The sequence below is a fragment of the Meriones unguiculatus genome, chromosome 14 (genome assembly GCF_030254825.1).
Source record: "Meriones unguiculatus strain TT.TT164.6M chromosome 14, Bangor_MerUng_6.1, whole genome shotgun sequence".
In the NCBI taxonomy this organism is placed as follows: Eukaryota; Metazoa; Chordata; class Mammalia; order Rodentia; family Muridae; genus Meriones; species Meriones unguiculatus.
In genome coordinates, this window is record NC_083361.1 from 87,164,090 (window position 1) to 87,180,558 (window position 16,469).

Here is a 16,469-nt window from a genome sequence, read left to right on the forward strand (position 1 = left end):
TGTTATTTACTTGTCAGCTTTACTTTTTAGAGTTTCTCAGTCCACCCGAGGCTTTTAAGTCATTAACTCTTAAGGTGTGATCTCCTCCCTCTTTTTTGAGACAGGGTCTTGCTATGCAGCCTTGCCTGCCCTAGAACTGCGAGCCATCCTTCTGCCTCAGCCTTTTCAAGTGCTCCAGAGGTATGAGTCACCAAGGACAACTAGTAAGCAACCTTTGAAGAAACAAAGGAATGTAGGTTTTCCCTGAAGTCTCCATTCTTTTCCAGGGTCTCAGGATTGTAAGCCAAAATCTAGGTTACAAAGAGGGTGGTCTGTGTGAAGAGGGAGAGGCCTGAGCTGAAAGTTAGTCTTTTTAGAGCAAGTACAGAGGTTTATCCAGCAAGCTCTTTTGGTTCTGACTTCGTAAATGCAGAGGAACACTTTAGACTTGGTCCACATAGCCTGCTCAGGGCTCTCCCCCAAGAATAGAGAAAAGATTTGCTACTCATGAACTGGTTGTTGGCCGTTTCTTTCTTTTTTTCTTTTTCTTTTTCTTTTCTTTCTTTCTTTCTTTCTTTTTTTTTTTTTAAGAACTCTCTCCCCACCTTTTTTTGGCGCGGTGGTGGTGGCCCATGCTTTTAATCCCAGCACCCAAAAGGCAGAGGCAGGCAGATCTCTGATATTGAGGTCGTCCTGGTCTACAAAGCAAGCTCCAGGACAGCCAGGACTACATAGAGAAAACCCACATTGAAAAAAAAAACCAAAAAAAAAAAAAACAACAAAAACCCTACTTTTTTTTTTTTTTTAAAGCCAGAGGATACACAAGCAAGACAGTTCCTTTTTGTTGTTGCTTTTTTGAGACACAATTTCACTATGTCACCCTGGCTGGCCTGAAACTTGGTATGTGGACGAGGCTGGCTTCGAACTCACAAAGATGTGCCTGCCTCTGTTTCCTGAGGGCCAGTATTGAAGGTGTGAACCTCCACACCTGACTGTTTTTGTTACTGTTAAGACTGAGCCAGGCTGTGGTGATGCATGGCTTTAATCCAAGCACTGGGGAGGCAAAGGCAGGTGGATCTCTTTGAGTTTGAGGCCAGCCTGCTTTACAGAGTGAACTCCAGGATAGCCAAGGCTACACAGAGAAACCCTGTGTGTGTTTGGGGGGGGGCTGGGGAAGGATGCAAGCAATCCTCCAGTCTCAGCTTCCCTTGTATAGCGAGTGATTAAACACTTTATCAAGGTAGCTTGGTCTTTGCCAGGGCCCTCGGGGTTAGTACCAGGTAAGGTCTGAATGCTTGTTTGTCTGTGTCTCTTGATATATTCTTCCCAGAGGAGCTCCCAATATCAGTGTTCAGCGGATGCAGAAGTTGCTTAGGTGGAGGAGAGATAGCTCTATTTTAGAGAGAGGTACAAGAGCCTGGAATTTTCACAGCAATGGTCCTGAGCTTGGGCATATAGATAAGGTAGACATTTTCTGGGCCTCTGGAACCTTTAAGGTGGGCTGGGGTGGGTTTGAGGAATGACACCTTGAGGTGGAAGTCTTTGTGGCCCTGAAATTCTGGAAATAGGGGCAGTAAAAGAACGATGGTTCAGGGGTGGCAGGGTCCCGTACGTTGAGTGTTAGAGCAGGTTAGTAGCTCTCTAAGATCAAAGTTCACTTTGACGTTATCTGGAGGTGAAGTGATGGTGTTCAGGTAGTTAGCTGCCAAGAGGGAGCTGGAGCCTAGACGAGTGTTGGAGCATGGGAGTTCTGCTGTCTCTCAGACCTTCTGGAATATCATTTGGTGTCTGCTAAAACTGCAGTTGTTTATTGTTTGTTTTGATTTTTTCAGAAGAGACCCCCAGAGCTCAGCAGCCTGACCCTCTGGTCTCATCTAGCAGGTGGTTTATATTAGCCTCAGCCCTTGCAGGAAATCATGGCTAGCTAGTCTTCTAACACCTTCAGATCCAGAGAGTGTGCAGACTAGATGGAAGCATGTTTCTTGAGTGTCACTCTCACATCTTTTGTGGAAACATAGACATATAGATGATTTGTTTGTTGTCTGAGACAAGGTTTTTCTTTGTATCCTTGGCTTGCCTGGAACTCACTCTGTAAAGCAGGCTGGCCTCTAACTCACAGAGATCCTCCTGCCTCTGCCTCCCCAGTGCTGAGATTAAAGGCATGTGCCACCGCTGCCTGGCTTTTAGAGGAAATTGGTCATAATATAGGGAACTTGGTTATGGCAGCTTGGAGAGTGTAAAGACGGCAGAGTGGACCGTACATTTACAAGGTCACTGCTGCTTTTTTCTGTCTTCCTTGGAATGGGAAGAAGAGGAGTTGGGTACTTCATCAGTTTTGGGATGCCTCAGTTTTGGAGGATGCCTCATTTTCAAAAACCCAGGTATGTGGGAACTCTGAAGTTCAGGGACCTGGCCTAGCATCAAGGTTTTGTTGTTTTTGTTTTTGAGTGTATGTATGGTTAGAGTGATTTGGGGTGGGTCTCAGATCCTTCTGTGGGGTTCACAGAAGGCTACAATTGCAGGGAATCTGTTTTTCCATCATCATTACCCAGTCTTCTGGGTGGGGCCTGCCTCAGATTTCAGGGGGAGGGTGGAGAGGATGGGGCTCTGGCCAAAAGCCCGTGGCTACTACGCCAAAGAGTACTTAAAGATGTAGTCCCATTGCTGAGCACTGTCTGTGTCACAGGTTTCAATCATTGTTACCCACAGAAGCCACCATTCCCAACCAGTGGCTATGCCTTGCCTCCTTAATGCTGCTCTCTGGTGCCTTGAGGAAGTGCTTTTTTTCCAGCCTTGATGACAAGATCTTTCAGAAGTTTCTAGTGCTGAGTATTGGATTCCTAATTTCTGTGCCTGGGGACCCCAGAGAAAGGCATTTGACCTCGATGCAAGGTTTCTTGAGCAGTGAACTAGTTGTAGATAGGTTTTTCTGGGGAGGACACAGGGTTCTAAATTTTGCCTTTGAGATGAAGAAAAGAGGTTGCTTAAACCTCAGGTGAGTTTTAGCAGCACAGCTGTAGAATTTTTGAGTGGACAAAATTTATTTCTTGTTGTAAATGAAGTGTTTGAGTAGGGGGTTTCCAGGGGGTCTTGTTACTGAAAGTTGCAGAGACTCTTTTTTTTTTTTTTTTTTTCTTTTCCCCAGTTCTGGGAATTGAACCCAGGACCTTACACAGATTAGATAAGCATTTCACACTGAGCCATAAAGACCCTGATTGGCACCCTAGTTGAGCAGTCATGTTGCCACCGTCATCCTGCAGGCTGAGCCTGGCCTCGCTCAAGCCATAGGCTGGCCAGCTACGCAGTAAAAGCCCAGTTTCAGTGCACTGGTTGAGATTATCTTGGACTGGTCTCAAGGGCTGAGCAGTCAGTCAGTGCCCACAGACGAGCCCAAGAGAAATTATCCAGGCCTGAGGAACATATGGGCCCTTAGCATGTCCATCCTTCTTAAAAAAACCTTCCTGGTGCCCAACCAAATACCATGTAAATCTGCTCATTTCTCAGCCTGACACTGACAGGACAGGTGGTGCTTATCACTTTGGGTTTTGTAGGGTCAGGAAGTAGTTATCATTAGTGTTTACTTATGGTTAACATTTAATTATTTTCTTCTATTAGTGATTTAAGTATGTTTAATTTTACTCCTCACCCTCCTGAAAACTCCCCAAAGGCAGTGATGATGTCACTGCCTTCTGTTTCCCTTGTAATTTTCAGGACAGGAAAAACAAGTAGGGACTAAGAAAAGACTTTTGGTTGGCTGATGAGTAGAGCGTACTTACACAGGAGGTTCAAGGGGTGATGGGAGTGAATTACCATATTATGAATCTCTTCTTTATTACTTGACTGGGTGCCTTATTGGCAAAAGATGGTGTCTTTCTGTACTTTGCGTTCAGAAAGCACTTAGCTGCTCAGCTTACATTTTAGAGATGGTAATGTTTGCAGGCTGTATAGGTGGAAGGCCTTTCTATTGCTCATCCTAGAGTAGTGACATCTTGGGCAGTTGTATAGGAGGTAGGAGAGGACAGCTGTGTTCTTAGAGACTGTGGGAGTTGTGGGGGCTGAGAAAGACATACTGGGAAATTTTTACTCAAGTCTGTGATCCCATGGGTTTGCAGGCAAATGGTGGATTCCCAGGGGCAAAGGGAATTGAGGGTAAGAATACTGGGACAAGTGCCTAATTTTACATTAAGTGTTCCTTGGGGTTTGGGGGTGTGGGGAGATGGCTCAGCAGTTAAAGTTCTTACTGCCCAAGCATAGGAACCTGAGTTCATATCTTCAGTACCCACCCAAAAGCTAGGTGCTATGGTTTTTTCTTTAATCCCAGTGCTGGAAAGGCAGAGACAGGAAGATCTACAAGTCCACAGACTTGGTTGTAAAACAGAGCCAGGAATCAACCATTTTATTTAAGGACAGAAATCATTTCTGTTTCGATTACCTATTGTGTGCCAGGCACTGTGCTGTTGGCATTACTGCAGTAAGGTAGGGGGCTTTATATGGATACAGTTTGCAGATGAAGAAGCAGATGAAAACTTAGGTTAATAGTTTAAAGTCACATGACCATGGTCCCATGGACTCCGTATTCAGACCCTGGTTTACAAAACCATGATTGTTCCTTGTTTGGGCACCATGTCCCAAAGAGCAAGGTACAGACCAACTTTGAATGTTGTGTTTCCCATCAACTGGGTGAGTATGAGCATTTAGTTGAGTACAACATTGCTTGCAGTCAGCCCTGAAAATATAAGCATTAGAGTAATTTATGCATGTACTCTGAACTCTGAGAATTTCTGTGCTGCCTTAGTGGATTGAATGCTAGTGATTTGTTGATGTGTTAAGAGTCTGTAAATGGAACTGCTTTTCTTCTGTTTATTAAACAGAGATCTCTTGATTTAGTAACCATGCTTTTTCTCTTGGATTCCAGGTGTGTTGGAGTGACCCACTGGGATCACCAAGATGACACTCCATGCCACCCGGGCAGCCGCACTTCTCTCTTGGGTAAGTGGCTTTTCAGTTTCCTGAAGATGTACAGCAGAACATTCCGTAAGCCAGGGGTTTGCAAAGTTTTCTCATTTGTGGACTAGGTAACTTTTCATTTTGCCGAAGATCCTGCTGCTACTGACAGTGATGACATTGTAACTCAGTGCAAGCTTCCCTGAGGTATTCCTTTTGATTATGGAACAGAACATTGGGACATTTTACGAACCCACTCTGATCTGTTCTGTATGCTTTTCTCTTTTGTGTGTCACAGGGTCTTATGAGGTAGCTAGTCTTGCCTAGCCTGGAACTTACAGGGCTCCGCCTGCCTCTGCCTCTTGAGTGCCAAGATCAAAGGTGTGCACTACCACACCAAGATGTGTATTTTTCTGAGTAAAGGGTTGACTGTGAACCTTGATGTCCCACGGTGGCCGGAACTTTGGTCTTCAAAGAACTAATCTTTGAACCATGTCTTTCTCACTGTCTTTATTATGTTTCTTTCTGCTTCCATTGTTCTGTTTCTTCCTCTTCCTCCTTTTAAAAATGAAGATGAATATTTTGTGCTTTCTTTAGTGCAAAGCTGTTGCTTCACTGAATAAAAATAGCAGCCAAATGTAGAATATTGTAAAATTAAGAGTGTTGTCCTTCACCGGGCACTGTACAATTCCTGCTTTCCTGCATTCCTAGTGTAAAGATCATTAAGTCTTTATCTAGATCCAGAGATGGCTGTAAATGAGTTGCAATATTATGTGATATGTAGCATAGCATTGCTATCTTGAAGTGCAGAACTCTTATAACTACTTTCTATTATAGATAACTGTCAAAATTTGAATACCAGAGTTTACCCTGGTATTCTGATTATTATAAAAATGATGTACATTGTGTTTAGCTACAACCATTAGGCAATTAAAGGGAGATTTTTTTTCCAGTAGCAGTATTGAGAGTTTTCCATCAGTATTTGCAAGTTATTTAAAGTCCCCCCCCCCGTTAATTTAAGACAGCGATGCATGAGCAAGTCACTTTGAGTTAGTTCATTTAGGAGTGTCATGTTCAGTCTCAATGTGTTTCTTAACTCATTTGTTCATCCAGTTCTGAAAGTTGGCTCAGTGTTCTTGATCACCCAACCATTTTTGTAGCAGGATTTATTGATGAGCCCTGGTTTTTTGCAAATGCTTTGTTGACTTTTCCCAATAGAGGAGACTTGAGTTCACTGGCAGCTCTCACACCACACAAAGCTAGTGTTGTTAAAATAGATAGAAGAATAGCTTTTTTTTTTTTTTAAAAAGGTTTCTTTATTAGCGGGAGAGAGATGGCTCAGCAGTTATGAGCATTTGCTGCTGCTCTTGCAGAGAACCCAGGGTTAATTCTCACCAGTCACATGGTGCCTCGAAACCTTCTTCAACTCCAGTTGATGAGGATCAGACTCCTGACCTCCGCAGATGTACTGCCTGCCTTTGGTGTACCTACGTGCAAGGAGGCAAAATCCTCATGAGTTAATTTTATGAGATAGCAGCTCAAAACAGGGCTTTTGTTATGTGAAAAGAAAGGCATAAAATATACATATAATAGGGCTGGAGAGATTCTCAGTGGATAAAACATTAACACTAGGGCCTCAAAACCCTTGTAAAGTCGGGCACGGTAGCGTGTGTCTGTAATCCCAGTTCTGCTGTGGCAAGATGGGAGGTCGTGAGGAGAATGCCCAGAGCCCAGAGGCCAGCTAGTCTGCCCTACGTGGCTGTGACGGTGTAATGAAAATGATACCCTGTCTCAGACAAGGTAGGGGAAGGTTGATACCAGAAGTTGCCCTCTGACTTTAACACACAAGGATTGTGTGTTCATGTAAACACGCATACCATGTGAACACCTACATCATATCTACAGTCATGCACAAAATAAAATGTATACACATACTTGATAATTAAAACTGTCCTTTAAAAGAATTACTTAGAGATGGCCCACCAGTTAAGAGCACTCACTCATTGCATTTGCAGAGGACCAGGATTTGATCCTGGTACCCACATCAGGCAGCTTACACATTGCTTGTAAACTCAGTCTGGGGGCTCTGGAGCCCTCTGTTCGCAGAGAGCATCTGCTGAACATAAACTCATGCTGGTGCACAGTTATGCACACAGTTTATTTTATCTTTTTTTTACCCCCATAGCTGAGGACCAAACCCAGGGCCTTGTGTTTGCTAGGCAAGTGCTCTACCACTGAGCTAAATCCCAAACCCCTATGCACACAATTAAAAAAAAATCTTAAAGATAAAATAATTAGGGGGGAAAGGCTTAGAAGAAAAACACTTTGTCACTGCTGAGATGATAGTTGATTATTGAGCACTTACCAGCAAGTACAAAACTAATTTAGAGCTCTAGAAGCTCTCCTTCAAAAACTACTCTTGTCAAGGACACTGTAGAGATTAGCTTTGTGGTGGGGTACTTGTCCACATTTACTAGGTCCTGGTTTCCATCGCCAGCACTGTTCTAAGAAAAAAAAAAAGATCATAAAAATGCTAAAAGTGAATATTAAATTGCTGTTGGTGAAAGGTTTCCCCCTACCCTCTCTCCAGACAGGGTTTTTCTGTGTAGTCCTGGGCGCGCCCTGTCGACCAGGCTGTTGTCAAACGCACAGATCTGCCTTTCTCTGCCTCCTTAGTGCTGGTATTTTTTGTTTGTTTGTTTTTTAAGACAAAGTTTCTCTGTGTAGCTTTGGCTGTCCTGGATCTCCCTTTGTAGACCAGGCTAGTCTTGAACTCATAGAGATCTTCCTGCCTCTGCCTCCCTGAGTACCAGGACTGAATATGCTACCATGCCCAGCTGTGAAACTGATTCTGGAATAGTAAAATGCAAAAATTGACATGAGATCTGCTTGTGAATTTACCTTCCTCTGCATAAAGTTTTTCAGCAAGGTAAACCTTTCTATGAGTTTACCTTTCTCATCAGGAGACTTAGGAGTTCTAGGAGGAGCAAGGCCTGATTTTTTATACATGAAACCAGTTCAGTAATTGGCCTCAGTTTTAGAGCCTTTTTGTTTGAAAGACTTATATTTAAAATTTTCCTTTTATAGTTCTCAGATCTGAGTCCGGCAGTGGTGGTGCACACCTTTAATCCCAGCACTTGGGAGGCAAAGGCAGGCTGATCTCTGTGAGTTTGAGGCCAGCCTGGCATACATAGTGAGTTCCAAGACAGCCAGGGCTGTACAGAGAAACTATTTTGTCTTGAAAAATAACAACAAAAAGAGCCAGGTGTCAGTTCAGGACAGCCAGGGTGCACACAGAGAAACTTCTATCTCAAAAAAAAAAAAAAAAAAAAGTTCTCAAATTTGTGTCATTAGCAACATGTACATCTTTTGCACCCAAAGTTATAAAGCAAAATGTTTTTAAGGTGAAACGAAGTCTCCAGCTACAATCTGGTAGCTGCAGCATACTTGGAGGGGATGGTTGAGGTTGGCTAAAGCGGTAAAGCTAGAGCCCACCATCAATACCATCACAGATATCCAAGATGAATCTGAGGAGGAAGTAAGACCGAATGTCCTCTTACCGCTTTAGAGTGACACAGTCTTACGTCCCGGCTATCCAGGCAACCAGCCTGGGATCCTCCATGGCGGTCTCGATAGTTTCGTCTGGGTCAGAGGTCCTAGCGCTGCGCCAGCCTTAGGCTGCCAGGCCCAGAAAATCTGAGAGGCTTTGCCGCAGAGCACCTTAGGAAACTGACCCACCTTGGCGAGGCAGGGAAGGGCAGTGTATTTTTCACACTTACCTCACTGGTCCACGGTTGGGGCAGATCCCTGGTGGCAGGTGAGACGAAGGGAAGCTCCTCACTGGTGACCATTGCAGCACTGAAGCACGTCCAGGTGAAGTCTCCTGTCCATCTTCTGGAGAAGACCTCAGGGTTGCCACCAGGACTTGGCATTTATGTCTGTCATGAAAAGCCCTTTCTTCTTAAACACTTTCAGTGCCATAATTTAGCATGTTTCTGGGGGTAGGGGTTAGGAGCCATCAGCTAATCTATTAAGTACACCTGATTTTAAACAAACTTTATTTTAATTGTTTTAGGCTTAACCTGACAACATGGCTTAAGCTTGCTCTTGTAGTTGATGAATTACATTTCTACTTAGCATGATTACAAACACAGTTCTGAGCACATTAAAAACTTTGATCATGGGCTGGCGAGATGGCTCAGTGGTTAAGAGCACTGTCTGCGCTTCCAAGGGACCCGGGTTCAACTCCCTGTACCCACATGGCAGCTCACAATTGTCCGTAAGCAGTTCCAGGCAGTCTGACACCCTCACACCAATGAACATAAAATAAAAAATTAAAAAAAAACAACAAACTTTGATCATTTATAAGGTGACTGGCCGTTAACTGGCATGTCTTGTCTTTTAACAGTTTATAACAAATAAGTACCTTTTATAAGATTAGGATTTTACAGTTTTATTCCTATTAAGTTTGAGCCTTAAATTTTTGAATTGAAAGTGTTGAATTCCAGCACTCAGGGAGACAGAGGCAGGTGGATCTCTGAGTTTGAGGGCAGCCTGGTCTACAAAGTGGATTGAGGACAGCTAAGGTTACACAGAAAAGCCCTGTCTCCAAAGAAAAACAAAATTAAACAAAAAAAAAAAAAAGAGGCTCACAGTTTTAAATCAGTTTCTGCTAGCCTGAATAGGTCTTAGGAATTTACAGCCTTATTCATCAAACACGTTCCTTATCTAAAAAAAAAAAAAATTTTTTTTTAGAAGCCTGTTGTTGAATATAGTTAGCTAAAGACATAAGTGGTTTAGCTATGGTTAGAGACAGGTGGGGAAGGAGTCAGGAGCAGAGCAAGGAAATGGGAGAGACATACAGGGTTAAGTGCTGTGTTGACAAGAATTTCAGTCATGGAGTCCCCAAGTAGACCTAGAGATTTGTCAGAGAGGATCAGTGGAAGGGCACTCTTTCCTCCACAAAATGGGACATATGAAAGGGTGTAGGGAGGCTTCTTAATACTAACACAATTTTGTGGTAGATTCCATGTGCTAAGAGACAGAGTAGGCAGCTGCACTGAGTCAGTGAGGAGATATGAATGGTTAGAGTAGGTAGAGGAGAAACAGCTGAAGATGTGGCTCTGAAATTTGGAGTCAGATATGGTAGGTGGCAGGAGCCAGCAGAAGTCAGTGATCTGAACCAGGGAGGATCAGAAAATCGGCAGTTTGTTTCAGCTAGGAGGGCCAGGACCTTTTGGAAGAGTAAATGTCTCTCTCAGGTTTCAGGCACCAAATATAATCGAAGTTGCAGAGATAATCCCCAACTAGACAGATCTGTGGTTAGAAAGAAATATTTTGGGGATTGAACTGCCAAGGTTAATGCCTTAATTAGTGAAGCTATTGCTGTGAAGAGACACCATAACTACAGCAACTCTTATAAAGGAGAACATTTAATTGGTGCTGGCTTACAGTTCAGAGTAAGTTTAGCCCATTATCCTGGCAGGAGCATGGTACCATGCAGGCAGACGTGGTGCTGGAGAAGGAGCTGAGAGTTCCACATCTTGATTCATAGGCAGCAGCAAAAGAATTGAAACACACTTCCTTCAAAAAGGCCACACCTTCTCCAAACAGGCCACACCTCCTAATAGTGCCACTTCCTATGGACCTTTGTGGTCCATTTTTATTCAAACCACCAGTTGTCTGTAGAAGTGGAAAATGGCAGAAAAGTAAGCAGCTTTTATATGACAGTCATCAGGGTGGGGATCTTCACTGGTACAGGCTTTGCAGGAATCGGTATCCTTGCCAGAGGTAGTTGACTTTTGGGGGAAGGTTAAGGGAGGTTCTGGAAGATTAATGGTGGTTTCTGATATACAGAAACATCTTAAGAGTTGTGTTTTCATGTAGTGCTCTTGCAATAAAAAAAGGGGGGGTTTGTGTTTTTCTAGTAACCAGGAACCGTTATACTTGTTTACGCAATAATAACCTTACTTTTAAGTCCCTACTATTTAATAGGAGAAAGGATGGGTGGGAGTGGGGTTTTGGACCAACAGCGAGCTGCCTGATGTAGGTACTGAGAGTTGACTTGGGTCCTCCAGAGGAATGATCTTCACTGCTGAGCCATCTGTCCAGCCCCCTATTTTAAATTATAATTTGTTTTGTTGTTGTTGTTGGTTGACACAGGGTTTCTCTGTGTAACCTTGGCTGTCCTGGAACTCAGAGATCTTCCTGCCTCTGCCTCCCAAGTGCTGAGATTAAAGGCACCACTGCCAGGCTATTTTAATTCTTTAAAATTTAATTCCCTTCTTTTTCTGTGTACAGGCATTTTGTCTGCATGGCCGTCTGTGCACCATGGCTTGTCTGGTGTCTGAGGAGCCAGAATAGGATATTGGATCCTTTGGGACTAGAGTTTACAGATGGCGGTGAACCACTGTGTAGGTTGTTGGAGTTGAACCCTCTGTAAGAGCAGCTAATGCTCTTAACTGTCCAGCCATCTCCTTCAGCACCCTACTTCGTTATTTCAACTTCAGATATATGTATCTGAGCATTAGGATCTTCCTGTGTAGTACATGCTGTCCTTCCCAGCTTCTCGGGAGCTGAGATTATAGGCACGTACCACTGTGTGGACATAATTTATTACTTCAAAAGAACTTTTAGACGTTTATTTTGTCTGAGCACCTGTGTGTGCAGAGTCAGAGGACGGCTTCCTGTAGTTGGTTCTCATTTCCACCATGTTGAACGCAGAGATTGAACTCGGGTTGTGTGCTTGGCAGCAAGCGCCTTACCCATTGGCCATCTCACTGGATGCGAGCCTTTTGCTGTTTGGTTGGTTGGTTGGTTTTTGTTTTGTTTTTTCAAGACAGAATTTCTCTGTGTAGCCCTGCAGTCCTGGAACTCACTTTGTAGACCAGGATGGCCCCACCTGCACTATCTCCCTGAGTGCTGGGATTAAATGTGTGTGCCCCCACGCCCGGCTAGCCTATTGCTCTTTAAAGAGCACATTTATAAACAGTAGAGTCTAGTTGATTTCACATAACCACTTCTGAAATTGTCAGAAACAGTCTCATTCCTAAGTGGGCTTTTTTTCTTCCTCTTTTCATGCTACAAATGTAGTTAGTTAATTAGCAGGTAAACTTGAGGCCAAGTACCTGTTGAATTCATTTATGGGCTTTCCTATAGAAGTTAACTGTAAATGCTCGTCAATATCTTTTGTACTTGAAATCTTTGTATGTGACCCTGATGAATTTTGTAGTGTTAGAAAGAACGGGCAGTTGGATCACAATTGAGAACTTTACTCTTTCCTGTTCTATCTCTTTAAAAAAGTAACTTATTTTGTTCTTTCATTGTTTTTTTTTTTCTTTTTTGCTCCAGAATAAAATTTATGTTTGCACACAATTATTATGTTTGACATTTATTTATAAGTACAGTGTGTATACACACATGCACAAATGGAAGTCAGAGAATGAAGCAGAGGTCTGGTCTCCTTCACCCTTTGGTTTCTGAGGATCAAACTCAAGTCGTCAGGCTTGGCAGAAGGTGCAGTCACCTGCTGACAGGTCTCGCTGGACCTAGGTCTTTCCATTGTGTTTAGTGTACCCTGGGTACTAAGACCCCAGCAAGAGCTCTTAATAGTGGCCTCTTGCTGGTAAAAGCCTGATCCTTAATTTGTGGCTCTGTATGGGCATGTTCACGTTGAGTTTGGGTATAGATTCAAAATCTTGTTGGCCTGATGTAGCACAGACTTGCAACTCCAACATTTGGTAAGTAGAAGCTGGAGGAGTAAACGTTTTTGACAGCGTAGGGTAAATAGTGAGACTTTATGTTAGAAAGAGAGAGAATGAGTCCTGGAGTCATCTGTCCGTTTATTCCTGTATCCCACAACCATAAGCACTCTTGATGAGCGTGGTGGTGTTGTGAACTACGTGCTTCTGGTATTGTGAGTAGTCTCAGCCGACTCTTCCGTTTGGCTTGCAGGTCAACAGTCTGCATGTTGCTGACCCAGTGGAGACAGTGCTGCAGCTCCAAGACTGCAGCATCTTCATCAAGATTATTAACAGCATGTGAGTGTGCATTTCCCAGACCCTAGGGTAGTGGTGGGGACTGTGTTTGCTTGCTTGGTGGCCTCTGACCAGGAAACCAGGTAGGATTGGGATAACAGAAGGGTAAGTGGGCTCAAAGAGTAGCACCTTGAACTTGCCTTTCTAGTTAACTGTCAGTGGGAAAGGTTTCATTTTTGTCCTATCCAAAGACTTCCTCACGCAGACACAGAAGGCTCTTCAAGGCCCTATGCACAATTCCAACAGAGTACCCCCAAGAACTTCCAGTCTTCCTGTTTCAAAAGTAGTCTTCTGGGAGTTTAGCTTAGTGATAGAACGCTTGCCCAGCAAGGGCAAGGCCCTGGTTGTGTCCTCAGCTCCGGGAGTGTGTGTGTGTGTGTGTGTGTGTGTGTGTGTGTGTGTTAGGGGGGGTCCTCTGTCCCTCTTTTCATGATTCACCCCTCCCTCACTATTATTATTGTTAGTGTGTATCATGTGTGTGAGTGAATGTACATGCTTGTATGCCACATCCCTCCTGTGGAGGTCAGAGGATAACTTTCAGGAGTTGGTTCTCTCCTTCCACTATAGGTTCTAGGATTAAACTCAGGTTTTGAGGCTTGTGAGTCTTGCTTTTTACCTACTGAGGCTTCTCACTGGTCTAGCCAAGTATGTTGAAGTGATAAAGGTGAATTGGAATTCTTTGGTGAGTCAGGTGCTGCTGCGCAGCCCAGGACAGACAAGTCTACTAGAGTAGTTTTATGTTATCCTTTGAAATTTGGGGTTGGGGTTATCTTACAGGAGTTTTAAACAGCTTCTGGTTCTGACCAGCACCTATTTTGGTTCCTTTGATAGAAATCACCTTTGGCCCAACTACTCCTATTTTCTTACCCAACTACTCAGGCAGGTCATTTCAGCATTGTAATGAATTCCTTTCTCTCGTTGACACTGAGTTATGTTAGATCACTGCTGTCTTCGTCATCGTCTTCCTCTTTCCTCCTCCTTGCTTTTTCTTTCTTCTCCCTTTTTTTTTTTTCTTTTTCTTTTCTTCTCTCTCTTGATAGGGTCCCATGTAGCTGTAGCTCAGACTGACTGTATATTGAAGGATGATCTCAGACTTGTCTCCCAAGTGCTAGGAAGATAGACAGTTGTCACCATACCTGACTAAAATCTTTATCCTAGTGGTGAAGATTATTTATTAAGTTTGGTGTGGTGTCATACTCTAGTTCCAGCTGCTTGGGAAGCTGAAGCAGGAGAGTTGCTGTTGAGTATGAGCAACATAGTAAAAAACCTTCAAAGCTGGGCATGGTGGCATATCCCTTTAATCCCAGCACTCAGGAGGAAGAGACAGATGGAGCAGCCTGGTCTACATAGTTTCAGGACAGGCATAACTATGGAGACCCTATCTCATTCCTTCCCCCAAAGTCTTTGTCAGTAGCCTACCTTATTCTCTCTGAGTTCGTTTCCTGCTTCTTCTCTCATCCCATTATCGTGATCCTGTAGAAAGCACTAAGTCCTGGTTTTGTTCGTTGTGTTGTCTTGGTGATGCTTAGCTTGTTCCTCTTCCTGTTGCCTATGAACTGACGAATAGAGGTTCTTTTCTTTTTGGCAAGGGTGCTCTCACAGGTAAGGTTATATACCACCCAGAGGTCAGCAGTCTGCAGCTTCGAAAAAGTGTTAGTTTCAGAGGGTAGGAGATAGGAGAGGTGTTCAGTGTTTAACAACACTTGTTGTTGAACAATTATGAGCGCTGGGATTCAGATCCCAGCACTCATGTAACCCAGGCAAATGCCTTTAACTTTAGCTCTGCGGAATCCAGTGCTGCCTCTGTCTTCTGCTTATACTTGTGCATATTCACACAGATACATATATACAATACACATAACAAACTAACATAAATCTTAAAAAAGTAGATATATGTTCCTAGCACTCATGAGGCAGAGGCAGGTAGATCTTTGCACATTCTAGGTCTACATGACAAGTTCCAGGCCAGGCAGAATTACCTATATAATAATCCTCTCAAAACAAACAAGCAAAATAACAAACTGTTTTCAAGTTGTAATATGGTTAATTGAGCATCTGTCATCAGTGATGAATAAACCCAAAAGACTGGCAGTACCTAGCCCACCATTTAATTTTACCATCACTCAAAGACAAGCAACCAGGTGTAATACCCTCTGTGTTATAATATACATGAGGGTGTGCGTGTGTGTGTGTGTGTGTGCCGTTTTTTAGATTCAGAATAGAGTTTTTGTTTTTGAAAAAAATTAAATTTCTGAGCCATCTGCAGTGGTACACACCTGTAATCACAGCACTCCAGGAGGCAGAGGCTGGTGGATCTCTGTGAGTTCTAGGCCAGCCTGATCTACAAATTGAGTCCAAGACAACCAAGGCTACACAGAGAAATCAGGCTTTGAAAATGAATGAATGAATGAATGAATGAATGAATGAATGAAAATTAATTGCTGGGTTGGAGACCTCTCATTGGTTAAGAGCACTGGTTGGTTGATCCTCCAGAGGAACTGGGTTTGAATCCTACCATATATACAGTGGCTCACAAGTTCTGTAATTCCAGTTCCAGGAGATTTTATTTATTTATTTTTTTCTGGCGTCCATGGGCAGTAGTCACTCAAGGTGCAAAGCATACATGTAGGCGAAACACCCATATACAAAAAACTTTTTTTTTTAAGGAAAAGATAACTTTTCTTGATTACAAAAGCAATAGATAATCCATATTGTATGACTTTTCCTGGGGAGATGCACAGAAGTGGCTGAATAGCACAGATAGGATGCTGCCAACAGACCTAAAAACATTTTACCCGAGTCTACCCTGGGGAATCACCAGTTTATTACTTAAAGGGGCACAGGTGACTCAGGCAGCCGCACCACCAAAAGTGCAGCCTAGAATGGGCAACAACTCCGCAAAGGGAATCTTTTGACCAGTTTGCCAGGACCTTGAGGAAAGTCTCCTCTTCATCCGTCTGTATGCATGCAATGTACGGAGTAGGCTGGCCTTGGATTCCTGTCCTTCTGGCTCTAACTCAAACTCAGATTATTTTAGGTGTGAACTACCACACCTAGCTTTAATTTGGTTTAAACAAGTATTTTTTGCAAACATTTGGGTAGAGAAACCTCTTATTTACGTTAGGTTACTGCAATACTCTTCTCCAGGAAGGTAAGGGCTTACTGCATTTCTGAGTGGGTGGCTAGGGAAGGGTTTTTTTGGGGGAGGTAATCAGTGAGATCAGCATTTTTCAAGACTGTAGGAGTCACACTTAAGTGCTAGCAGCCCCAGTGCCTCTTGATTGGAGTGGGGAGAAGACTGTCCCTTTCTGCCCAGGAAAGGGTGAGGTAACTCGTGGTCCTTGTGTGGATGCGCCTTGTGGTTCACAAGGATATCTATAGCACTATCTATCTGTTGAAAGGCTCTTGTCCAGCCCTGCTTTCCAGAAACTTGAGAATTCAGGTGTTGAGGAGTCTGCATATCTTCAATCATTAGCATCTCCAGCTATACCTGGAGATAAGTTGGCTTTC

General features: G+C 43.4%; 1 protein-coding gene across 8 annotated transcripts in view; it reads left to right on the top strand.

Moving 5' to 3' along the window:
* The window catches only part of Numa1 (nuclear mitotic apparatus protein 1), a 72,804-nt gene that overhangs the window by 30,712 nt on the left and 25,623 nt on the right, over positions 1–16,469 (top strand). For 7 of the 8 annotated variants that reach the window (XM_060367705.1, XM_060367700.1, XM_060367703.1 and 4 more), the window contains exons 2-3: positions 4,895–4,968; positions 12,877–12,962. In XM_060367705.1, the coding sequence (XP_060223688.1) occupies positions 4,927–4,968; positions 12,877–12,962 (128 nt within the window). In that variant the 5' untranslated portion in view covers positions 4,895–4,926. Of the gene's footprint in view, positions 1–4,892; positions 4,969–12,876; positions 12,963–16,469 lie in introns of those variants that run through there. The other variant, XM_060367706.1, reaches the window with a different exon arrangement.